The 26,046-nt window shown below is 42.3% G+C and overlaps 1 protein-coding gene across 1 annotated transcript in view; it reads left to right on the forward strand.

Moving 5' to 3' along the window:
- Positions 1-6,407: 6,407 nt before the first annotated feature.
- LOC134358749 (regulator of G-protein signaling 10-like) overlaps positions 6,408-26,046 on the forward strand; it is a 73,008-nt gene continuing 53,369 nt past the window's right edge. Inside the window, exon 1 of the mRNA XM_063071216.1 lies at positions 6,408-6,667. Coding sequence (XP_062927286.1) covers positions 6,616-6,667 — 52 coding nt within the window. The 5' untranslated portion in view covers positions 6,408-6,615. The remainder of the gene's footprint in view (positions 6,668-26,046) is intronic.

Here is a 26,046-nt window from a genome sequence, read left to right on the forward strand (position 1 = left end):
TCTGCAATTTTCGACAATCCCCTATACTATCTACAACACCACCAACCTTTGTGTCGTCTGCAAACTTGCCAACCCACCCTTCTACCCTCACATCCAGGCCGTTAAATAAAAATCACGAAAAATAGAGGTCCCAGAACAAATCCTTGTGGGACACCACTAGTCACAATCCTCCAATCTGAATGTACTCCCTCCACCACGACCCTCTACCTTCTGCAGGCAAGCCAATTCTGAATCCACCTGGCCAAACTTCCCTGGATCCCATGCCTTCTGACTTTCTGAATAAGCCTACCGTGTGGAACCTTGTCAAATGCCTTACTAAAATCCATATAGATCACATCCACTGCACTACCCTCATCTATATGCCTGGTCACCTCCTCAAAGAACTCTATCAGGCTTGTTAGATACGATCTGCCCTTCACAAAGCCATGCTGACTCTCCCTGTTCAGACCATGATTCTCTAAATGCCCATAGATCCTATCTCTAAGGATCTTTTCCAACAGCTTTCCCGCCACAGACGTAAGGCTCACTGGTCTATAATTACCCGGACTATCCCTACTACCTTTTTTGAACAAGGGGACAATATTCGCCTCCCTCCAATCCTCTGGTACCATTCCCGTGGACAACGAGGACATAAAGATCCTAGTCAGAGGCTCAGCAATCTCTTCCCTTGCCTCGTGGAGCAGCCTGGGGAATATTCCGTCAGGCCCGGGGGAGTTATCCATCCTAATGTATTTTAACAACTCCAACACCTCCTCTCCCTTAATATCAACATGCTCCAGAACATCTACCTCACTCATATTGTCCTCACCATCATCAAGTTCCCTCTCATTGGTGAATACCGAAGAGAAGTATTCATTGAGGACCTCGCTCACTTCCACAGCCTCCAGGCACATCTTCCCACCTTTATCTCTAATCGGTCCTACCTTCACTCCTGTCATCCTTTTTTTCTTCACATAATTGAAGAATGCCTTGGGGTTTTCCTTTCCCTACTCACCAAGGCCTTCTCATGCCCCCTTCTTGCTCTTCTCAGCCCCTTCTTAAGCTCCTTTCTTGCATCCCTATATTCCTCAATAGACCCATCTGATCCTTGCTTCCTAAACCTCATGTATGCCTGCCTTCTTCCACCTCACTTGTCACCCATGGTTCCTACACCCTACCATTCTTTATCTTCCTCACCGGGGCAAATTTATCCCTAACATCCTGCAAGAGATCTCTAAACATCGATCATATATCCATAGTACATTTTCCTGCAAAAACATCATCCCAATTCACACCCGCAAGTTCTAGCCTTATAGCCTCATAATTTGCACTTCCCCAATTAAAAATTTTCCTGTCCTCTCTGATTCTATCCTTTTCCATGATAATGCTAAAGGCCAGGGAGCAATGGTCACTGTCCCCCAGATGCTCACCCACTGAGAGTTCTGTGACCTGACCCGGTTCATTACCTAGTACTAGATCTAGTATGGCATTCCCCCTAGTCGGCCTGTCCACATACTGTGACAGGAATCCGTCCTGGACACACTTAACAAACTCTGCCCCATCTAAACCCTTGGAACTAATCAGGTGCCAATCAATATTAGGGAAGTTAACGTCACCCATGATAACAACCCTGTTATTTTTGCACCTTTCCAAAATCTGCTTACCAATCTGCTCCTCTGTATCTCTGCTGCTACCAGGGGGCCTATAGAATACCCCCAGTAGAGTAACTGCTCCCCTCCTGTTCCTGACTTCGACCCATATTGACTCAAAAGAGGATCCTGCTACATTACCCACCCTTTCTGTAGCTGTAATAATATCCCTGACCAGCAATGCCACCCCTCCTCCCCTTTGTCCGCCCTCTCTATCCCTTTTAAAGCACTGAAATCCAGGAATATTGAGAATCCATTCCTGCCCTGGTGTCAGCCAAGTCTCTGTAATGGCCACTATATCATAATTCCATGTATGTATCCAAGCTCTCAGTTCATCACCTTTGTCCCTGATGCTTCTTGCATTGAGGTACACACAGTTCAGCTCTTCTACCTTACTGTCTTTACACCATAAGGACTTCTCTTTCCTCAAAGCCTCTCTATATGTTAGATCTGGCTTTACTCACTTCTTTCACTGCTCTATCACTCTGGGTCCCATCCCCCTTGCAAATTAGTTTAAACCCTCCTGAACCATGCTAACAAACCTACCTGCAAGGATATTGCTCCCCCTCGAGTTCAGGTGCAACCCATCCAATCTGTACAGGTCCCACCTTCCTCAAAAGAGATCCCAATGGTCCAAAAATCTAAATCCCTGCTCCCTGCACCAACTCCTCAGCCACGCATTCAACTGCCTTCTCCTCCAATTCTTACCATCACCAGCACATAGCACTGGCAGCAATCCTGAGAACGCCACCCTTGAGGTCCTGTTCTTCAGCCTTCTGCCTAGTTCCCGAAACTCACACTTCAGGACCTCATCCCTCTTCCTGCCTATGTCGTTGGTCCCAACATTATCACGACTTCTGGTTGCTTTCCCTCTTGTACCAGGATGTCACGCACCCAGTCAGAGACATCCCGGACCCTGGCACCCGGGAGGCAACAAACCATGCGGGTGTCCTTCTCACGTCCACAAAATCTCCTGTCTGCTCCCCTGACTATAGAGTCTCCAATGATGACAGCTCTCCTCTTCTCCGTCCCACACTTCTGCACCACCGGGTCAGACTCAGTGCCGGAGGCCCTGCCACCGTGGCTCACACCTGGTCAGTCGTCCCCGCCAACAGTATCCAGGATGGTAAACTTATTATTCAGGGGAATGGCTACAGGGGTGCTCTGCACTACCTGTCTGCTCACCTGTGAGTCGGCTGGGATGATATACTGCATCCGGTGCTCCCGATGTGGCCTTCTATATATTGGCAAGACCCGATGCAGGCTGGGAGACCGTTTTGCTGAACACCTACGCTCTGTCTGCCAGAGAAAGCAGGATCTCCCAGTGGCCACACATTTTAATTTCACATCCCATTCCCATTCTGACATGTCTATCCACGGCCTCCTCTACTGTAAAGATGAAGCCACACTCAGGGTGGAGGAACAACACCTTATATTCCGTCTGGGTAGCCTCCAACCTGATGGCATGAACATTGACTTCTCTAACTTCCGCTAATGCCCCACCTCCCCACCCCCCCGTACCTCATCTGCTATTTATTTTTATACACACATTCTTTCTCTCGCTCTCCTTTTTCTCCCTCTGTCCCTCTGACTATACCCCTTGCCCATCCTCTGGGCTTTTCCCCCCCTCCGCCTTTTCCTTCTCCCTGGGCCTCCCGTCCCATGAGCCTCTCGTATCCCCTTTGCCAATCACCTGTCCAGCTCTTGGCTCCATCCCTCCCCCTCCTGTCTTCTCCTGTCATTTTGGATCTCCCCCTCCCCCTCCCACTTTCAAATCTCTTACTAACTCTTCCTTCAGTTAGTCCTGACAAAGGATCTTGGCCTGAAACGTCGACTGTACCTCTTCCTAGAGATGCTGCCTGGCCTGCTGCGTTCACCAGCAACTTTGATGAGTGTTACACTTTTTTAATCACTTTTAGTCGTAACAACAATTAACGCCTTTGGTATTGAATGACCAGCCGTCAGTTATTTGTTTCTTTTTACCAAGTGCAGACTATGCGAATAGGTAATTCTTTAAAAATATAATGTTAAACTGAGGGTCTACTACTTAAATGATTCCACTTTTTAACAATGATCAGGATTGAGATAGGCCAATGTGCTGGCTAATTTAAATTACCCCAAAGGCGCCTCAAAAATTACTATCAGGCATCTATTTGTTCATATTGCTTGAACATTGCTTAGAAATGACTTTTCAGAAGTAATTAAATGGCTGTAAAGCATTCTTAATAGGGATATGAAAACCACCATATAAAAGCAAGTTATTTTTGTTCTTCTGAACACACGTCGGGAAGGGTTATATCACCAGAAAAGAGGGATCAGAAACAGGGCTCCTACCGCAATAGTCACTAATATTTTAGCACACAAGTACAAGCAAATGACTGACAAGTTCAGAATGGAATGACCACAGGATTGAACTACAGACATTATAATCTTTGAACTACAAACTTTATAATCCAAGTGTTTTAACTGAAGCAGGTTATAGTAATAGGCTAAGTGGCTATTATTGGGATAATACAAAGCACTCGTATAGTGTGCAATAGGTGCAATCAGGCATAGGGATAAAATTAAAAGGTATAAACTTTTATTACTTTTATTTAGAACACTTGGGGTCCTACATTGTAAAGGAAATAGGGGCATGGGAGAAAGTATAAAAATTATTTACAAAGATAGTACCAGAATTCTTGCTTGTCAGGAATGTGTGAACACATCTTGGACTCTTATCCTTTGAAAACAGAAGGCTGAGGTGACTTAATAGAGAGCTTACAACTTTGAAGGAGTTTCATTGATTAGGTTCAGAGTACTTTGGCAGAAATACACCAAACTGTTCTTCAAACTTGCTCCACCATTCAATTAGAACGTGGTTGTCTTCATTTCCACCGTCCTTCCTAGTTCCCATTACCCTTAATTTCCCTAAAGTATAAAGATCTACTTAATTCTAGAACGTACTCTACAACTCAAAACTCGAGCTCTTTATCATAAAGAAATCTGAAAATTCACAACTCTCTGAAAAAACGTTTTTCCGTCGATGGTCCCTTATCTTGAAAACATTATCACCAGAAGAAGCAATCGCTTGGTATTTATGCTGTCAAACCATCTCAGGATCATATTTCAAAGAAATCATTTCTCATTCCTCTAAGCTCCAGAAATTATAGGTTATTTCAACCTTTCCTCATAAAACCTTCATACATTTTATTACTCCAAGGCAGATATAATCATCATCATTATGTGTCATGCCGTGTAAAGTAGGTGATCGTGGAGTCATGATTGTTCTTGGAAAATTTATCTACATAAGTGATTTGACATCAGTTTCTTCTGGGCAGCGTCTTTACGAGATGGGTGACCCCGGCCATTATCAATACTCATCAGAGACTGTCTGCCTGGCATCTGTGGTCGCATAACCAGGACTTGTGATATCCACCACCTGCTCCCGTGGCTTCACAAGACCCTGACTGGGGGGAGCTGCTGCCATGCCTTCCCTGTGGGTGACCTGCAGGCTAGCAGAGGAAAGGAGTGCCTCACATCTCCTTTGGTAAAGACGTATCCCCACCCAAAGGCAGATATAGGAACATAAGAAGTAGGAGCAGGAGTAGGCCATCTGGCCAGTTGAACCTGCTCCACCATTCACTAAGACCATGCCTGATCTGGCTATGGACTCATCTCCTGCCTTTTCCCCCAAATCCTCAACTCTCTTCCTATGCAAAAATCTATCCACCCTTGTCTTAAATATATTTACTGAGGTAGCCTCCACTGCTTCATTGGGCAGAGAATTCCACAGATTCACCACTTTTTGGGAAAAGCAGTTTCTCCTCATCTCCATCCTAAACCTACATCTCCAATTTTTGAGGCTGTGTCCCTTAGTTCTAGTCTCACTTACTAGTGGAAACAACTTTCCTGCCTCTATCTTATCTATCCCTTTCATAATCTTATATGTTTCTATACTTTCTTAAATAGGAACAATATTGTATTATCACAGTTGTGGTCTTGGTGTTGAGCTGAGAAAAAGAAAGAATAATTTGATAATTTCCCCTCCTTGTACTCTGGTGATAAAGGCTAAGACTCATTTTCAGACTGTTTCCATGGGTAGGAATATCAAATTTGAGGCCAGCTGTACAGCATAATTACCAAGAAAGCACAAAGGGAGTTCAGAATAAACTTGTTTACTCACCAGTTATGAATACATGAAACGTTTTAGGGCGGGAAGTTGATGAAGTGAACAGTACAGATACATATATGGGGGAAATATATGGGCACATGACAGAAAAGTCAATAGAAAGCAAGCTTTACTTATTTCTCGGGAAGTGGGTTTACTGGCATTCGATTGCCCGTCCGAATTCCCCTTGATGTTAAGTCATGTGGAACCACTTCAATCTATCTTGGTAAGGGCAGATGAGGAAGTCTGGCAAAACCATTTGTTCCCTGATTGACTGAGGGCCGAATGGTTCTTTGCTGCAGAATCACAAAGAATGATACTTAGCAGTTAAATATTCCTAACTACCCATCGGTTAATTTCTAGGACAGTGTCTGATTTCTTTACCACACCCTGCTAGAGTTTAATTCAAGTATGCATTTTATCTTAGGGAAGGCAAGGCAAGTCCCTCCAACCCCAGACCAGATCTTCTGGAAGAAACCGGCAGATAGTAGAAGGCTGCGTGCCCAACTAGAGGACAGAGAATGGACATGCTTTCATGCACTGAGGCTAACGACACAGTTTCACATTGCCTTTCTTTGATCTACCTCTCTCTTCCTGTTCTTTTAGAAGCAGCCGGGTGTCAATGAATCGCGAGGGCTGAACTTGTGATGCGTTGTGAGTTAGTGCAACTACAGGAAGCCCCTGTCACTTGTTAAGGAAGGGAGGAGGAAGATGCACACTTTTGCGCGTCAGTGACTCAGTCGCAGATTTGAGAGAGAGAGGGAAAGAGAAAAAGCCTGAAGGTTTGTCGGAGGGTAGGAGCTTTGCTCTTCCCCAGCAACAGTCCCGGACGGGATCATGTTCATGTCGAAGGCTGTCAGCCGGCTCAGTCGCAAGCGGCCACCTTCAGGTAGGTGCAGCTTCCAGCCCCTAATGCCCCTCGCCTCAGCGCCGCCAACATCCCGGGCTCGGCCTCCACCTCCTGCCCGCCGATCGCCCCGTGCCCCTCCAGGGCCCAGCCCGGACCGGTATTCCCCCTACTCCCATTCACCACCAACCCCGTTGTGCGCCCAAGAGCGCACGCTGCCCTAACTGGCGCCCGATTGCTCTCACTCCCCCCTCTTTTTCCATCTCCCGCCCCGTCGCACGCTCAATTTACCCTCTTTCCCCCCGTTACCTTGCCCTCGCTCAGCCTCTCCCTCCAGTTCCCCGTCCCCCCTTCCCGCGCCCACTCTACTTCATCGCGCCCTCTTCCCCTCCCTCCTTTACACACTCGCGCCCTCCGGAGTCATCTCCTCCGTCCCCTGCCCTCTCCCCCACCCCCTCCGTCCCCTGCCCTCTCCCCCACCCCCTCCGTCCCCTGCCCTCTCCCTCACCCCCTCCGTCCCCTGCCCTCTCCCTCACCCCCTCCGTCCCCTGCCCTCTCCCGCTCTCCACCCCCCCCCCAGTCTTCTCCCCTCTCTGCTTGCGCCCCCGCCCATCCTGCCGGTGGTCCCTGGTATCCAGAGGCGCCTAGTGCATTGGGGCAAAAGCCTGGCGCGCCATAGCTCGGCACGAGTGAAAGGGGAAGGTGCAGCCTGTAAAGCAGCTGGCTGCAAACTTCCTCTCAACACTAAATGGGCTCCACAGTCTGCTTACACATTCCGTCTCCTGCTCCGTGACATCCACGGTGCCGGCAAGATTGCTGACTCCCGATATCGCACAAGATCTTATTTTAAAAGCAAGGGACAGTTTCCAAAGCTCGAAGAATGAGGAACTGAATGCAGAGGGAGAGCTTGCTATCCCTTTTAAACAAATCTCTGTGAGAAGAATTTTTCTTTTGGGACAATACAGATTTGGGAAGTAAAGTATGTCGTGTTAATCGCCAAGAGTTGTGTTGCTTCAGACTATTTGCTCTGCGTGTGAGATTGCATCTAAACTTGTCTCACCTTGTGAACTGACAACACTTAGAGAACAGCCATTTTAAGCTGACTTGATTGGTTGACTCACGCAGAGCAGGGGTGATGAAAGTATTTCCTTCAAAAAAGCTTGCGCTGTGTTGAGAACCAAATTGCAGCTGTCCACGTTGTAGCTGTAGAGTGAAATAGGCAATCAGACTGAGACACGACAGACCTGCAGATGTTGGAGCTGTCTTTTCCTCTAACTAGCTTCATGATCACTAACCACAAGCCTTTAATGATTATACTATTTAATAATGGAGATCAATTAATTAGCACATTGCTTCATCCCAAATTGCTTAAGCACTTTCATATCAGTATTTTAACTTCTAAGTTTATTTATTTATTGGAATATAGTGAGGCCCTTCCAACTGTGCCACCCAGCAATACCCCGATTTAATCCTAGCCTAATCATGGGACAATTTACAATGACCAATTAACATACCAACCGGTACATATTTGGACTGTGAGAGGAAACCAGAGCACCTGGAGGAAACCCACGCGTTAATGGGGAGAAAGTACAAACACCTTACAAGCAGCAGCAGGAATTGACCCTGGGTTGTAGGGTACTGGAAAGTGTTGTGCTAACTACTATGCTATTATGCTGCCTACAATTCTTTATTCTTGTAAATGTTGAATGTTGTTTTTGTTGCATGTTGTGCCAGCACACCGCAACAAATTCCTAATTTCTTCAAAGTAAAGTTCAAAGTAAATGTATTGTCAAAGTACGTTTATCTCACCAAATGCAACCCTGAGATTCATTTTCTGCAGGTTGTTGTTGTTCCCCTCCGTGCCTTGTGGCGCATTGGATAGCAACCTTGCCGTTTCTTTAGCAGTTGTCTGCTTTTTATGAGCCCGAGTTGCTAGCTCAATGCTCAACCCAGCATGGATGGAAAGCCAGATTCAAACCCGGGAATCTTTGTGTGGACAGCCTCAATAAACCTATAGAATAATAACCATAACAGAATCAATGAAAGACCTTCCAACTGCGGTGCTCAACCAGAGTGCGGAAGACAATAAACTGTGCAAATACCAAAAGAAGAAATAGCAATAAATAAATAAATAAATGACAAATATTGAGAACATGAGATGAAGAATCCATAGGTTGTGGGAACATTTCAATGATGGGGCAAGAGAAGTTGAGTGAAGTTATCCCCTTTGGTTCAAGAGCCTGATGGTTGAGGGGTAATAACTGTTCCTGAACCTAGTGGTGTGGATCCGGAGGCTCCTGTATCTCCTTCCTGATGGCAGCGGCGAGAAGAGAACATGACCTGGATGGTGGGGGTACCTGGTGATGGATGCTGCTTTCCTGCAACAGTGTTTCATGTAGATGTGCTCAGTGTTTGGGAAAGCTTTTCCTGTGATGGACTGGGCAAATATATGAGAATAAAGTTGATCCTTAATTTGATTGCGTAAACGCTTTCCCATTACTCAAGTATGCAAAGGAGAAGACACCACATGTTTCTAAATTATTTTTGCAGGTTATTGTGAAAGCTCAAAACATTCTGCTGGAGGAATTAAGTGGTTTAGGCAGCATCTGTGGAGGGAAATGGACTGTTAACATTTCATGATGAGACACTTCATCTGAATTGCAAATTTTCACAGCATTTTGACTGCAAATGGACAACAGTCTGTTACCCTCCACAGATGTTGCCTGACTCCGTAAGTTTCTTCAGCGGATTGTTTTCTGTTCCATGTTCCAGCATATGCAGTCTTTTATGTCTCCATAGTGTAAAGGCAGGGGTTTCCAATCTCTTTTATCCCTTGGACCATTTGCCATTAAGCAAGTGGTTCATGAACCCCAGATTGGGAACCTCTGGTATAAGAATCCATATTCCTCTATGCTTAATTATGTTGTAGGCTTTAAATGTCATATATTTTAAGGAGATATATAGTGTTTTAATTCAGTTGTCACCATCTGTATAGAGATTATGTATATCTTTAAAATATTGCTCGGTGTTTAAACTGATAAATTACCAAGTCCACCTTTGCATCTTGTACCATGATAATATAATTAACAGAGGTGATAAGCAAAGCTATTTATTCCATCATCACTGCAAATACTTTGTCCCGTTGACTGCGGTAATCACTGTGAAAAATAGTTGGTAGTTCAGAGGTTAACAGTGCTATCTGTTAAAGAGAACATGTTGGTTTTTCCTATTCCATTCAACAAAACATGCAATTGAGATGAAGATCAAATCTCATCATCTGTGTTGGTGCACAAGCTGAAAAAATACTGAGCTTATTTTAGAAAATGTTTCAAATATTAAACTACATATTTAACTAGGGTGATATTTAATTATGGTAGTAAATCATCATATGTTCCAGGAAGATGAAATGAAGTTCCCTCTTCTGAAGTAATTTGTTTTTAATTAGCAAAGCACAAATATAGAAATTCCAAAGCCTTTTGTTTCTAATGCATTAAAGTTAAGGCCTTACTTAACTTTCAGGATGTACTCCATAAATTGTAGCTGAATTGCTGGCAAGTCAGATACAACTGCAGTAGAGTAATGAGGCCCCTCTGTTTGGTCAGGGTTGACCATAGATGTAGTAATGTGAACAAAGTCACCTGAAAGAAACAGTTGGTAGATATAAAGTATTGATGCTTTGCTGCATGCTTGAGTGCTTAGTGGGGGGGGGGGGCACTGATGCATTCTTGCTGGTGGGAGGGGCATCATTGCCTTTCTGCTGCTTGTGTATGGGGGGGGAGCAGTGGTGTCTTTGGGGTTCTAACATTTAACTGTCATTCATTCTTTGGGGCATTCTGTTTTCGTGGACGTTTGCGAAGAAAAAGAATTTCTGGATGTATATTGTATACGTTTCTCCGACATTAAATGTACCTATTGAAACGTGTTAAAAGTAGTCTTTTATTTGACAAAATGAGACACTGTCTGGAGGAAGAGGCCAGTTCAACCCATGACATTTCATATGTTGAAGATCAAAGGACGATTTCATATTTACAATGTATCTACAATGCTTCCTTTGAATTGCATATAATTTTCACATCTCCTTCTTCGCACCCACACTCCAGACACCCAAAATGAATGTTAATCAGCATTGTCAGGTTTTTCAATAGTCCACAGCTCTAGCAGCCTATTGTCCAGGGCTGCATTTTCAATTTAATCTACAGTCCATACTCAGTTCTAAAGATTGGTTGCTGAAGAGCATTGCAAAGTTAATATTTTGCTATATAACCTAACTCCAGAATATTCCCTAACACATGGATGTTGTGTTCCAGCTATCTACATGATACGCAAGGCAGGCAGTATAATATAGAGAACAAGCTGCTGCCTATGTAGAGTTATACTTTTTTAAAAATATAATTGTATTAGGTTATTTAGGTCAATAAAAAGAGAAGCCAGATAGTCTGGTAATGGCCCAGAGACCCTTGAAGAAGGAATGGTGTTGACTTTCTATTGGCCTTCTGAATGACACTTATCAAATCTTCCTTTTTTTTTGGCGTGTGCCTGCGTGCATGCAAGTATGTGCATGCACGTCTGCGTGCGCATCTGTGTGTGCATGCGTCCGGTATGATGTCTTTTTCATGGCTTTTTATAAGGCGCGGAACGAGAGTGAGAGAGGCTGTGTGGCGCGCCACTCCTCACGCACATTTTTGCGGTATTTTCCCTTTATTTTACGAGGTCAAGTTGCGATCTCGACGCTCAACCTGGCACGGATGGAAAGCGTACTCGGGAGCGGACCCGACTGGTTTCGAACCCGGGAACCTCCGCTCCCGGGTCCAGCGCCGATGTTGTTGCGCCACCAGCCAGCCCTCGCTTATCAAATCTTCTGGAGTTTTTGTTTTGAGAATGTTATTAATAGAATAAAAAAAGAACTCATGGATATGTTGTGCTTGTATTTTCAGAAGACCCCGTCATAAGAGATTAGTGTGCAAAATTAAAGCACATTGGATTGGGGGGTGATATACTGGCATTGTTTGTAAATTATTTGACAGGAAACAGACAGAAGCAATAATGGGTCTGTTTATTGAGTGGCAACCAGTAAACCAGTACTTAGACCCTAGATATTTACAACATTTCTGAATAATTTGCTGGAGTCTGTGGATGAGAGGGGTATGAGCTGTAAGGAGGATTTGAAGAATCTCCAATGTGATTCAGAGAAGATGGATGAGCAATCAAATGCATGGCAGATGTAAATGATGACTGCTGAATGTGAAATTATTGACTTTATTAAGAGAAAGGTAGATCATCATCTGAAAAGTCTAGATGAGGAAAATCTAGTAAGCTAGTGCAGTGAGCAGTAGGGAGCGTATGACTTCTTGCTCACTTTCTAATGCCTTCATTTTAAGAAGATTTGAGTATAGGATCAGGAAATCCTTGCTGCAGCTGTGTAAATCCTTGATGAGACCCCCATGCAGAGTCTGTGTGTAAAATGAGGGCAATACTTCCAATGACTAGAGAGCCCTTAAATGGAGATTACAGTTTCAGAATATGGGATATCTCATTTAGAACCAAGATCACAAGAAATTTCTTAACTCAGATGGCAGTAAATGAAGGTCATGTCATTAATTATATTCATGAAGGAGGCAGACATACAGAACTGTGCAAAAGTCTTAGTCACTTATATATAACTAGGGTGCCTAACACTTTTGCACAGTACTGTAGTAATTTTATGTAGTATTATAGCAAAAAACAAATTTTATGTGAGTGATGATTAACCTGATTCTGATACGGGTCTCTTTTGTGGATTGAGAGTGAGAAGGGGGCAGGGAGAGGGGAATCATGGTTGGGAAAAAGGGAAGGGAGAGGGAAGAGAGTGGGAAGCACTGGTGAGACATTCTGTAATGATCAATAAACCAGTTGTTTGAAATCATATGACCTTACCTGGTGTCTTGGGGCTGGGTGTGTCTGCACCTGTGCCACCCCCCCCCACCCCTGACAGTACTTCAGTGCCACCTGTTCCACAGCATCCCGTGGTGCTCCACCCTCACTGTTCCCAACGTCCTTTGCTCCCACCAGATTCTCCGCTCCACATTGACAAATAACGTCTTGGACACCCTCACTAGATATGTATATATGTGCCTAAGACTTTTGCAGAGTATTGCATTTCTTTGATAATTGGATCTAGAGGTATGGGGGAAGTTAGAGTACTGAAGTACATAGGAACCATATGTTGAATGGTGGAGCAGACTGAAAGGATCAAATGGACAAGCCCTTCTTAAAGTTCTTTTTCTATGATTGCCACTTCACTGGATTACATGATCCAGCCCATTTGTAATAAAGGCTTGGCATTGCAGGAATACAATTGAGCAGGGCTCTTATCAAAGATTATTTAACTAATGGATAACTACTGATTATTGTTGTTTTGATGTGACTAAAGATCAAACAATCAATTAGGCAGAGCCAGATTCAGTAGCACCTCATCATTACACCTAACTGCTAATATATTTAGAAATGAAGGCTAAATATAGATGGAAGATGCTCACTTTCTAATTGTGTTAGTCCAAATGTTTAACTTGCCTAATACCGTATTTTTAATTTTTAAGGAAACGAATACTTTTATGAGAAAAGAAAAACTACAAGACTTGGATCTTATGAGTCTAATTATTCCTAAGCACTAATAATTCAGGAGAGCAAAATAAAAGGTGATGGGATACAGTATGTAATTCTCACCAATGAGCCCTTGTTCCATTTCATGTTTATCGTCAATGGGATTTACAATTAGATGTCTAATTGTTTTTACAGTTTAATTTTATATTTGAATTCTTAACACAGTGTTGTTTTGCATGATTTTTATGTTAATTCAGATGTCCAAGTGTATTTGAGTTGTTTTAAACTATAGTTTGCCAGTATAGTTTTTGCACATTTTAACATAATTTTCCATAATTATGGTCTAATGGTCTTATAATTAATGCTCAGTGTGCTTAATGAACGGACTAGTGTAACAGAACATGAAACTCAAAGGAGCAAGTGTAGAATCTGAATCCCTGAATACACTTAATAAATAATGTTCTGCTTACCTTGAATGTATTAAAGTCTCAGGTACAATCATTACACGGTGTCAAATTAAAATTCGTGGTATCTTAAACTAATTAGACACAATACCCAAAGTTATCAGCACACTGAACATGCTTATCTAGTTAATCAGTTGAATTTAAATTTCCCAGCTATCAGAGTGGGGTTTCAGTCTCGGGCTCCTCATTTAAAGTTGCAGACCACTGGCACCTCTTTGACTATAAGACATAGAGCGGAATTAGGCCATTCAGCCTATTGGGCCTGCTCTGCCATAGAATCATGGTTGATCCATTTCCCTCTCAATCCGTTCTTCTGCCTTCTTCCCATAACCTTTCACGCCCTGACTAATCCAGTAATTTGGTTGCGCGGACGGAGGGGATGGTTTGGGGTTTGATGTTCCTGTTGTTGTTTGCACGATTTGTTTTTAGTGCATGGGGGGGGGGTTTGATGTTTTTCTTTGAATGTTTTCCATACTGTTTCTTTGTTTTGTGGCTGTCTGGAGAAGACAAGTCTTAGAGATGTATACTGCATAGGTACTTAGATACTAAATATACCTTGAATCTTTACTTAACCACTCTGCACTGAGTATCCTATCGATTATATGAACATTAGATGCCTTCATGCGCCATATGGAGTGAAAAAGATGAAAACCTGTTTATTTCAATTTTTTTCATTAAACTTCACTTCACTTTAGAAATTTTGCTACATATAATGCACATAAGAAAATGTACCATGGAAAACTTAATGAAGAAAATAGTTTTATTGTCTGCTTGCCATCTTCTTTTGCTTGTATGTCTTTATATTTTGGGGCTAGAATATTCCTTGGTGCTGTAGGCAATAACAAAACGTGTTAGCTGAAGAGAATTAGGAATACCAGTTTGGTTGGGTTCTGCTCTGGAATGGGAATCTAAACAGAAACAAAACAATTCTACACAAAATTAAATTATTACTAATATAATCTTGTGATTACTTGGAATAATTACACAATAATGTTTTAATATTTATATACCACCACATTTCTTTCATTGAATTTAATTTATTACACTTCTACTCTCAGATTGCTCCTTGCCCCTTCACATTTTGCACTTTGTGTTACAAAACTTTAACTTGGCATAATTACGAGACATAATTTCAGTAATGAAAGGGAGTCAGTAAATTGACTATGGTTCATTAGTTCACAGGAAGTTTTGAAATTGTGCTACGGTGGCAACAGTAAAAAACTGTAGACGAATGCTTAGTAACAGAGTTATGTAGTACTGTAACTATAAGTGTATACAATGGATTCCGGTTAATTGGGACACATGGGGACACATTTTGGCCCAATTAAGTGGTTGCCCCAATTAGTTGAAGTTTCATGGAAATAGTTAAAAAGTATAAGAAAAAGACAAACTACCCTTTAACTGAGTAACAATTTATGTAATTAAATGAAATACAGAACAGACTGGGACAGTACCAATACCTCTACAGTACTATAAAACTGTGTAACACACAAAAAATGCTGGAAGAACTTGGAAGGCCAGACAGCATCTATGGAAAAAAGCACAGCTGATGAATGCATTCTCCAAATCTTCATTTTCATTGTAACATTCCATCATGATTAACTTGTTGAAGTAGTAAAATCGTTTCATTTTTACTCCCGGCTGTTTCAGGCACCTCCAAGCCTGAAAGCTTGAAACCACAGTGAGCAAAGCAATTCGGAGTTGTCTTACTGCTTATTTCTCGCCAACTATCAGTGACAAAAATCACTGCTTCTGAACTCCAGGACACGCAACTGATGCTATTTAAAAACTGAATGCTGTAAGCACGATGTAGTAAGTGCATGTGACTAATGCTAGTTAGAAACTGCTTGGCAACAGTCTCTTGTCCCAATAAGCGAATGGAAAGGAAAGGTACTTCACATCCGGAGTTTCTCCGGTTAGCGGACGATTTCTCTGATGTAGTGGGGAACCGCATACGAGGCAAGTTACAGTAGTGGTTTGCCATTGCCTTCTGCCGGGTGAGTTTCCAAAGGGATCACCAGCTCGTAACCCAGCATGGATGGAAAGTGTGCAGGGGAGCTGGCTGGATTCGAACTTGGGACCTTTCGTCCCAAAGTCCAGCACTGATTCCACTACGCCACTAGCCAAGTCAATAAGCAGAATAGAGTCCAAATAAATGAAGGGAATCTGGGCTATTTTCTCAATTAATTTTTGTTCTTTAAGAGTTGTCTCAAATAAATAATTGCCCTGATTAGCTGATTGCCCAAATAACCGGAATTCACAGTATTGTATAATTGCAACTATTTAGTTAAAAGTCAGCTCTCCAGAGCAAGTTGAGCATCTGGCAAAGCTCATTTTTGTACAGTTACAACACTGGCAGTACCTAACAAGGTTGAAAATTGTCCAGGTATGTCTTGTTCATTAAATCAGGACAATCCCATTATTTATTCCCCAATCCATGTATTCTGTATCATCAGCAAAGCGATGGAAGATGTAGTTGAGAATGATATCACCCTGAACTTACCAATAATCAGCTCACTGGGTTTTGACAGGAATACTTGTCTACTTGGGTTGGTGAGGTGGAGGTGTAAAACACTCCTTCTCCCCACTAGCCTGCAGGTCACCCTTGGGCAAGGTGTAGCACCCGTTTAGTCCCTACCACCCCCCCCCCCCCGGATTAAGGTCATCTGAAGCCATGCGAGCAGGTGGTGGATGGTCATATGAGCAGCTGGTGCATATCACAAGTCCTGGTTATGCGACCAGTGATGCCAGGCAGACAATCTCTGAAGAACATTGATAATGGCTGGGGTTACCCGTCTTGTAAAGACACTGCCCAGAAGAAGGCAATGGCAAACCAATTCTGTAGAGAAATTTGCCAAGAACATTCATGGCCATAGACCTTGATCGCTCACATCATACGACACGGCGCATGCTAATGGTGATGACTTTGCTTCATCACAGTCCTGATCCAAACTGATCTGAAGTCAAGAGGTGAATGCTTTCACTTCAAGGCAACACTTGACTGAGAATAGTATTAAACAGCCCTAGTGACATTGTCAGTGGGCAGCAGGAAAAAGACTGATTCTAACCACTGGAGAAACCTTAATCATCTACTGTTGGGGCACATTCTGGAGTTAGGGTATATAGCAAATATTTACTTCACCAGCAAGCAATCTTCAGACATGAACATGAATTGTAAAAGCGCTGAACAATGATTTTTCTGGAGCCTTGGACTAGAGCTGATTGCAAACCAGACAATGCTGATTAACGTTAATTTTGGGTGTCTGGAGTCTGGGTGCGAAGAAGGAAGTATCTGAGACTGTATGTCATTCAAAGGAAGCATTGCAGATACGTTGTGATGATAGAATTTTCCTGAGGTTATCTTTGATTTTTAGCATATAAAATGCTGTGTAATATTGGGTTGAGAAGCCCTTTCCTCCAAGAGTATCTCATTTTGTTGAATAAAACACTTCTGTATCCAGTAGATTCAGTGTCTGTCCAGTGACTTTGTTCTCAATACAACACCACAAAGAAAGATGGTATAATTTGGGACGTTAATCATTTCAGAAGTTTGTCAAGGCAGTGCTCCAGGTCTAACCACCTTCGTTTGGTTTCCTATATTTTTCATGTATTGCAGATTCAGAGACAGGTATGTTTGCTGCTGATTACACAATGTTTAATTCCATTCTCAGTTCAGCAAATAAAGCAGGCCAGAATTGCGTGCAGCTAGAGCAAGACAACACTGAAAGATAGGCCGCTATGTAGCCAGTGTCATGAGCAACACCACAATTAATGGAACTGCTGCACAGTTCCTGATCTTGGGAGCAGTCAGCGTGGAGCTTGCAGTGCATTTGTTTCCCTTGGTTGCTCCAGTTTCCCACACGACAAAACTGAGCTGCAAGGGTAATTAGCCACTGTAATATTACCTACAGTATGGTTGGGTACCAGGGGAATTTAGAGTTAGCTGATGGGCATGTGAGAGAGAATAGCTCAGATTAGCTTCATTTCTCACATGTACATCAAAACATTGAAATGCTTACAGCAAATTATGAAGAAATGAGTGGTCGAATTAGGCCTGATTGGAATGCTGTGAGAGTTGGCATAGACTAACTGGGCTGAATGGCCTTCTGTTGTAAGAAGGTATGAGAAAACATTTATGCCACAGGAGTGTCGGGGCAGTGATCAATGAGCAAAGACAGGAGAGATCCTGGGCATTTAGTGTCTTTGCCGTTGCCAGGTTTCCCACCATCAGCATGCCATGTATCAACATTGATCAAAGTGTATGGTGACATATATGAACTTTGATACTAAATTTACTTCCAACTCTGACCAGAAACTCAGCTGGACCAGCCATGTACATACAATGTCCACAAGATCAGATACCATACTGAGTTGCTCAACTTCTGATAACCTAAAGTCTTTCCAGCACATACAAGGGACAAGTCATATGCACAACTTGTGCTGGCAGCTTGTTCCACACTCTCACAACCCTCTGAGTGAAGAAGTTTCCTCTCATGTTCTCCTTAAATCTTCACCTCTTAACCTTAACTCATGACCTCTAGTTGTAGTCCCACCCTTCTCAGTGGCAAAAGCCTGCTTGCATTTACCCTATCTATGCCTCTCATAATTTTGTATAACTTTATCAAATCTCCCTTCAATCTTCTACATTCCAAGAAGTAAAGTCCTAACCTATTCAATCTTTCCTTATAACTCGGGTCCTCCAGACCTGAAAACATCCTTATAAATTTTCTCTGTACTCTTCTAACCTTATTTACATCTTTCCTGTAGGTAGGTGACCAAAACTGTACACAATACTCTAAATTAAGTCTCACCAACATCTTATTCAACTTCTACATAACATCCCATCTTCTGTACTCAATATTTTTATTTATGAAGGCTGATGAGCCAAAAGCTTTAAGATGCTATCTACCTGTGACACCACTTTCAATGAATTATGGACCTATATTCCCAGGTCCATTTGTTCCACCACGCTCCTCAGTGCAAAACCTCACACTAGTCTGTATTAAATTCCATCTGCCAATTTTCAGTCCATTTTCTAGCTGGTCCAGATCCCACTGTAAACCATGATAGTCTTTCTTGCTGTCCATCAGAATGTCAAACAAGGGAAAATCTGCAGATGCTGGAAACCCAAGCAACTCACACAAAATGCTGGAGGAACACAGCAAGCCAGGCAGCTTCTATGGAAAAGAGTAAACAGTCAACGTTTCGGGCCAAGACCCTTCCTCGGAACTGCAGAGAAAAAGATGAGGTCAGAGTAAACAGGTGGGGGGGGGGGGAAGAAATACCAGGTAGTAGATGATAGGTGAACCTGGGAGATGGGGAGGGATGAGGTAAAACCTCACTACCATTCAGGGCCCCAAACATTCCTTCAAGGTGAGGCCACACTTCACCTGCCAGTCTGTTGGGGTCATCTACTGCATCCGGTACTTCTGGTGTGGCCTCCTGTATATCAGTGAGACCCGACTTAGATTGGGAGACCGCTTTGCCAAGCACCTAGACTCCGTCCACCAGAAAAAGCAGGATCTCCCACTGACAACCCATTTTAATTCCACTTCCCATTTCCATTCTGATATGTCAATCTATGGCCTCCTCCACTGCCTCGATGAGTCCACACTCAGGTTGGAGGAGCAACCCCTTATATTCTATCTGGGTAGCCTCCAACCTGATGGCATGAACATCAATTTCTCGAACTTCCAGTAATGTCCCACCCCCCCCCATATTTACCATTCCCCATTCCCATTTCCCTCTCTCACCTTATCTCCTTACCTGCACATTACCTCCCTCTGGTGCTCCTCCCCCTTCCCTTTCTTCCATGGACTTCTGTCTTCTCCTATCAGATTCCCCCTTCTCTAGCCCTTTATTTCATTCACCTTGACTTCCCTTTACTTCCCCCCCCCCCGCCTCCCCGACTTCTCCTGGTTTCACCTACTACCTGGTATTTCTTCATCCCCTCCCCCCACCTTTTTACTCTGACCTCATCTTTTTTTCTCCAGTCCTGATGAAGGGTCCCAGCCTGAAATATCAGCTTTCCATAGATGTTCCTGGCTTGCCGAGTTCCTCCAGCATTTTGAGTGTGTAATGAGAATATTTTTCTTGTTATTTCATAGGAATAGAAACAGGTATCTATACAATTTGCATTTAATCATTTGAAGTGGTTTTTAAAAATCTGTTACTTTGAAGGAAACAGTAACACATCTTCCTCTTTAAATTTATTCAATCAAGACTGAAGCCTTTAATTTTAACTTGCTATCCAAAACAGAGACGGCTATTGATGTGAGAAAAGCATAATGTATTACATTAGATTTCAGTGGTGCTATTTCAAAATAATTCCATATCAATACTAAAATGTTAAAAATAGAATGACATCTTAGAGTGTGTTATAAGATTCACTGTTAAATGTAAAGGTAGCTAGTGGCTAGAAATTGTTGGCACTTTGTAATTTTTGATTTCGGTCTCTCATTCCATTGCAGTTTAAACAAAATAAGTTATGTCACTTGCTGCATATTCTGAAGTAAGGTCTTGTCCTCTCACAGCAGGTGTGTAATAAGTAGTGCAAAAATAGAAATAAAAACGTAGTGAGGTAGTGTTCATGGGTTTAATGTCCAAACAGTAATCGGATGGCAGAAGGGAAGAAGCTGTTCCTGAATCATTGAATGCGTGGCTTCAGGGCTCCTGTACCTCCTTCCTGATGGTAACAATGAGAACAAGACCTGACCTGGGTGATGGACGCTGCCTTTTTGAGTCATTGCTCCTTGATGTCCTGGATATTACGGAAGCTAGTGCCCTTGATGGAGCTGACTAAATTTACAAGTTTATATCTTATTTCGATCCTGTGCAGTAGTACACCCCCCCCACCGCCAATACCAGACAGTGATGCAGCCAGCTAGCATGCACCCCATGGTACATCTATAGAAATTTGTGAGTGTTTTTGGTGATTTACTAAATCTCCTCAAACTCCAAGTGAAATACAGCTGCTGCTGTGCCTTCTTTGTAGCTGCGTCAATACATTGGGTGCAAGTTAGATCCTCAGATATATTGACACGCAGCGACTTGAAATTGCTCACTCTTTCCACTTCTGATCCTTCTATGAGGACTGGTGTGTGTTCCCTCATCTTCCCCTTTCTGAAGTCCACAACCAGTTCTTTGGTCTTACTGATTTGAGTGCAATATTGAAACAAACTTATGTTTTTCAATTAGAGAGCAGAAGGGTCTAAATCCTTATCTTTTGCAGAGGCATTTCATTGTAGGTAACAGATACAGCTCTTGTATCAGTTACCTGTGATGCCCCTATGCTTGAAAGATCATGGTGTTTGTTACCTAGGCTGCTGTGTGTAGAATAGCTTGATTAGAGGAGACTGGCTGTGAGATTGTAGTACGGCATTGGAACCAGAGAATCACGGTAACTCAGAAGCACAGCATTGAGCTCCTGAAGAGAGTGCTAGCTCTCTGCAAGTCCAATTTAATTTTGGGTTCTTGTCCTTAACTCTTGTCCTGTAGTTCTTCAGTTCTTTTTTGTCCACCAAGTATCCATCCAGGACAGAAGGGGGTGTTAGTATGTATTTACAACATATCAATGCATGTCTAAGTGCCTGAGTTATTGGTTGCTAACTTTCCACAAAGATGAAAACAGTAACTAGTAGCAGTATTTTTTTCCTTATTCTTGTTTTAGAATACCAATACGAATATAAAATTTCACTGAATTATAAGATAGGGTTGTTGTTGCATTTGCATTCACTCTGCTGTGAACCCAGACAGACACTACCACCACAGGGTCCAAGTAAACTGTGTCATTCATTAGTTCCTGTGACTCGTATGCTAATTACAATTATATTCCAGAGATTGATTTGGTAGACTTATGAAAAGTTGCCAAATATTGCTTTTACTGCTAAATGTCCTTTTTTGTATGAAACATTTATAGTTTAATAAAATAGTTATAAAAGTGGCCTTGTTTAAAAAGAACTTATTTGAGTTTCAATATTTCACAATTTAAAAAAAAGTTGCCTGGGAAGTTTTCAATTATTTCTGCCCTGTGTAGCCAGAAGCAGGAGTTCAGGTCCTATTATAGAGACGTGAATGCACAATTCTTGATTACCATTCCAGAGCAGTGCTGAAGGAGTGTCTGGTTACCATTCCAGAGTAGTGCTGAAGGAGTGGTTGGTTACCATTCCAGTGCAGTCTTGAGGGAGTGTCTGGTTACCATTCCAGTGCAGTCCTGAAGGTGTGCTGCACTGTCTGTGCTTTGACTTTCATGTGTTAAGCTGAGTCCTTGCCTGCTTTTTCGGTGGTTTGTGAACAAATCTGTAACATGTTCTGGAAGGGGAGTTATCCCTTAACAAATATCACTCAAGTTTACCACAAAGAACAAACAAAATGCTGGAGGAACCCGGTGGATCAGGCAGGTATCTGTGGAGTGAACTCATTTGTTGATATTTCAGGTCAAGACCTTCATTTGCTTATCATAACTTAATAAAAATGTTCAAGGTTATCATCAGGGTGTTCGTGGAAGCTTGCTGTGTATGTTAGCAGTTGCATTTTGCAACTTGCCATCAGAACTACACATTAAAAGTATTTAACTGGCTTCATAACACTTTTGAAGATGCTGAGATAATGGAGAGCATTGTACAGGTGCAATTGCAAAAGTAACATATGTTTAGCTCCCTTCACTACATCTATTCACTTTTTTAAGGGCTTTACTTTGAACTATCAAATAAGCACAGCTTCCTCTACAGGGCAGCTCAGAATTGGGTAAGCAGGGGAGGCAACTTTGTCCACGGAGAGGGGAATGGGCACCATGGAGGTATAGCAGTTAGTGCAATGCCATCCTAGTTCAGAGTTCAATCCCAGCATCCTCTGTACAGAGTCACTGTACGTCCTCCTAGTGGAATGCGTGGGTTTTCTCCGGGTGCCCTGGGTTCCTCCCACAGTCCAACAACGTACCGGGTAGGTTAATTGGTCATTGTAAATTGTCCCACTATTAGGTAAGGTTAAGTCGAAGTTGTTGGGCACTGCTGGGCAGTACGGCTTGGAGGGCCAGAAGGGTCTATTCTGCACTGTGTATTGTTAAATTAAATAAGTACATTGTGCTAAGCAAAAATCCTAAAAAAAACTGCAGGCAAGTGAATGTGTAACAAAGGGGTCAGGGCAAATTGGTGCCAAATATTCAAGACTTTTCACTGCCATTGTGAATGCCCTCTCCCCATTTATAGTAGTCATGAAAAAATTACATTGATAAATTGCTTATTGGTGTCATATGTACCAAGGTACAGTGAAAACCTGTTTTGCATGTCTTCCATACAAATCATTTCATTACAAGATTGCAAGACAGTATAAAATAAAACATTAACAAAATGCAGAATAAAGTATTACAGTTACACAGAAAGTGCAACGCAGGCAGTCAATAAGGTGCAAGGCTACAATGAAGTAGATTGTGAAGTCTAGAGTCCATCATATGACTGTTCAATAATCTAATAATAGTAGAATAGAAGCCGTCCTTGAGATTGGGGGTATGTGCTTTCAGGCTTTTGTGTCTTCTGTCAGATGGGGGATAGGGAAGAGAGAATGAATGGGATGGGTATTTCCAGCAACCAGTGGGAATGTTGCAAATTTTCAAGGAGAACATTCCTGAATCTTTTCGTCTCTCTGCCTGATAACCACTGTTCAATCTAAGCTGCTTGGATGTGCGACCACATAGTAACTGAAATGCTCTTGTGCATGTACCCTTTGTTGCTGTGCAGCTGGATATTTTCTTTTATATAATGTTAATATAGTTTTGAAATCTATGTTAATATTATTGTGAAATACCATACCATTAGTTATGTGTTAATGAATACAATCTATAAATTTTCTAAATAATGGATGTACCATAACTTTTACTTTAAAATATTTTAAAGCTTCAACATATTTCCATTGTCAGTGTTTCAAGTTACAACACTGTTACAAATTGTAATAATAAACACAGAATGGAAGTTGGTAGTTTATTGTTAATAAATCACTGGCCCACTGAATGCCGACACCATCTAGTCAAAACATTTTACTTTTGCCATTGTGCCTGTGAGTTGTTTTGCTGCCCGATGTTTACTTGTGTTGTGAGTTGTGGTTTATGTTTGTTTGATGTGCATATTACAAAAAAAAAATCATTTAAAGGCTGCGCAGTTTTAAGGCTGTGTAAACATTTCCTGCTTGGAGCAATGCTTGGTCTACACAGCTGTAAAAAAATATTGCTAATAATTCCTGACAGAACTTAGAATAGAGATTCCGTTTTGGGGCCAGATGTAGGGCATGTAAACAATGTGGTCCACTCAGTGCAGCTAAGTGAGTGGTCCAATGTTGGGCATGTTGGCATGGGAGAACAACTTGACATTGTTTCACTTGCATTTCCAGTAGATTTGGAAGATTTGCAGAAACAACCTATATGGTATCTTGAGGCGCCTGCTGTAGGTAGTCCCAGTTTTAGAGGCATGTAGAAAGCCAGATATCACTGCTGATTGATAGTCCATGCATTGTATTGCAGGTTTGAGATCTTGATCTTTAAAAACACTTTTCTTCGGTCATCCAAAGGCTATGTGAATGCATGGAAGGCGATGGTGAATTGTAACATTGATGATTGCCGCCACTGAGAGAGATAACTCTTAAGCTGTGAGGAGTTGTCCTCATTTTCAAGAGTTCTGCTGCAAGTCTGTTAATATCGAAGAGCAGTTTTGTACAGCAGGGACAGATAGATGGAGCACATTGTCTTGCAGATATTGAATGCTTCAGTGAAGAAATTGATCATGATTTGGAGCTTGGTCTCACATATATATCTGCACATATGCAAGCATTGCTTGTATCCAGTAGCTCAGTTTCTGAGATTGGGGTGATATTTGTTTAGAGTGCTGGCACTGTAGTTGAAAAGTTTCCCATTACATCTGGATCATGTTCCTAGGAAGGATCATGGAGGCAAGGTGCAGCATTCCAATGAGAAGACTCATAAAAATGTGGACACATTGTTTGGGACCATGGCTTCTCTGTCAACATGAAGCAATCATAAAATGGAGAAGAATTTCTGCGGGAAATTGAACTTGAGAAGCTCCACATTCATTCCTGGTTGACACAGAAAAAAATCTTTAGTGAGGTTAAGAAAGGTAATATATAATGGATGCTACAGCTCCTTGCATTTCTCAGTTTATCACCCAGTGAAGATAACGCCAAGAAGCTTTAGATAACTCCACATTAGTACGTTGGAAACTTCTTCCTTTAGCTATGGGAGTGGTGATTGGGGAGGCCCTTGATGATTTTCCTTGCGGGAGATAGCAATAATGACCACTGTTGGACAATTACCACTGTCTTTTTTTTAAATGTAATTTTTATGATTGCAAGAACCTGCTGGACATTAAGAACTAAGCCCTGCGGGTCTACTCCACCACCAGTTGCTCGTTGGCAGAGAAACTGAAGGAGCTGGACTGGGTGAAGGCCGTGATGCTGCCTGTGACAGACAGCAATGCACACAGAATGCTGGAGGAGCTCAGCAGGTCAGGCAGCATCCATGGAGAGGACTTAACAGTCCATTTCACTCCAAGACCCTTCAACAGTACCTTTATTCTGTTCCGCGCCTCCTGACTTCACATGCTGTGATCCTTGCCATGAGCCTAAGGACCTAACTGAAGCCTTTTTGAAGATCAAAATGTTTTGCATTACTGTGTTTCCCTTTTCTGCTCTTTCTGTTTCTACTTCAGAGAATTAAATATTGTTGGCCAAGAATGACCTTCATTTTTCAAATCTTTCATTGTTGTTCTTTCATCTTTTCTGGCAGAAATGTCAAGTTAACTATAGTTGCTCAGGGGCAGTTACTTGTTCCATTTAGAAATAGTGGAATTTTATTTGACGTTCACCGGTCTTACAGCATTTCGATTAGTGCCATAAGACTGGTTTGTATCCTTCAATAAACTTCAATCATTTATCCATTATCTCCACCCTTCTAACTCATTTTTCTTCCTTCTTACAAATTTCATGTCCATATTCCTGGCAGATACGGAGACAATAACACATTTATTTTGGCCAAGAGTTTGCATTGAGGCTAACAGTGAGGCTAGTGGTACTCAGTGTTATCGGTAGGCAATCAGATAGTGACTTCTGGTCCCCACAGTTGCAACTTGATCTATTATTGTCAGAAGTACAGTGGGACAGCTTTTGCACGTCATCCATAAATGCAGATCATTTCATTTGTCGGTGGATTTCATCAGAATGGCACACTGAGGTACTATGAAGGGAAAGCAATAACGGGATATAGAAGAATGTTGCAGTTATGGGAAGTGTGAGGTCCAGGCAGATAACAAGGTACAAAGCCATAATGAGGTAGATTTTGTGAAGTCAAGAGGCCATCTTTATCGTACTAGGAGACTG

The sequence above is a fragment of the Mobula hypostoma genome, chromosome 19 (genome assembly GCF_963921235.1).
Source record: "Mobula hypostoma chromosome 19, sMobHyp1.1, whole genome shotgun sequence".
Taxonomy (NCBI): domain Eukaryota; kingdom Metazoa; phylum Chordata; class Chondrichthyes; order Myliobatiformes; family Myliobatidae; genus Mobula; species Mobula hypostoma.